Consider the following 574-nt stretch of genomic DNA (forward strand, 5'->3'; position numbering starts at 1 on the left):
GGACGATCAGTCCAGGATGCTGCAGACTCTGGCCGGCGTGAACCTGGCCGGCCACTCGGTGCAGGGGGGCATGGCCCTGCCTCCTCCCCACGGACACGAAGGGGCAGACGGCGACGGCAGGAAGCAGGACATCGGCGACATCCTCCATCAGATCATGACCATCACTGACCAAAGCCTGGATGAGGCACAAGCAAAGTTGGTTTCGTCTAATTAAACCTTGTCTCTTTTTTTTTTTCTCCTTTTTTTTTTCTCCTTTTTTTCCTCCTTTTTTTCCCCCTTTTTTTTTCTCCTTTTTTTTTTTTCCCTCTCGTGTGTGTGTCTGTGGGGTTTATTTCTCTCCTTCCTGCTCCTCTGCAGAGACCCAGAGTCTCACAATTTAAGAGCAACTTCTTGGCGCCGTAGGAGAAATTGGAAGCAGCCGAGGCAGAGCCAAAGTTGCTATTTAATGATTTTTTTTTTAAAAAAAAAATAGATATATATAATAAATAGTGAAGTATGCGATGGTTATGCCGTCGCTCCGGTGCGCGGGAAGCTGTGGCTGATCCCTGCCCGTTCCCGTTGGACACTGTCCGGC

General features: G+C 49.1%; 1 protein-coding gene across 2 annotated transcripts in view; it reads left to right on the forward strand.

Annotated features, from left to right (window-relative positions):
- The first annotated feature begins 36 nt into the window (after positions 1-36).
- Positions 37-574, forward strand: part of PBX3 (PBX homeobox 3) — a 136913-nt gene continuing 136375 nt past the window's right edge. For both annotated transcript variants that reach the window (XM_035903115.1, XM_035903116.1), the window contains exon 1: positions 37-195. In XM_035903115.1, coding sequence (XP_035759008.1) covers positions 71-195 — 125 coding nt within the window. In that variant the 5' untranslated portion in view covers positions 37-70. The remainder of the gene's footprint in view (positions 196-574) is intronic.

Source organism: Egretta garzetta, unplaced genomic scaffold (genome assembly GCF_000687185.1).
Source record: "Egretta garzetta isolate BGI_Z169 unplaced genomic scaffold, ASM68718v1 scaffold341, whole genome shotgun sequence".
NCBI classification, from domain to species: domain Eukaryota; kingdom Metazoa; phylum Chordata; class Aves; order Pelecaniformes; family Ardeidae; genus Egretta; species Egretta garzetta.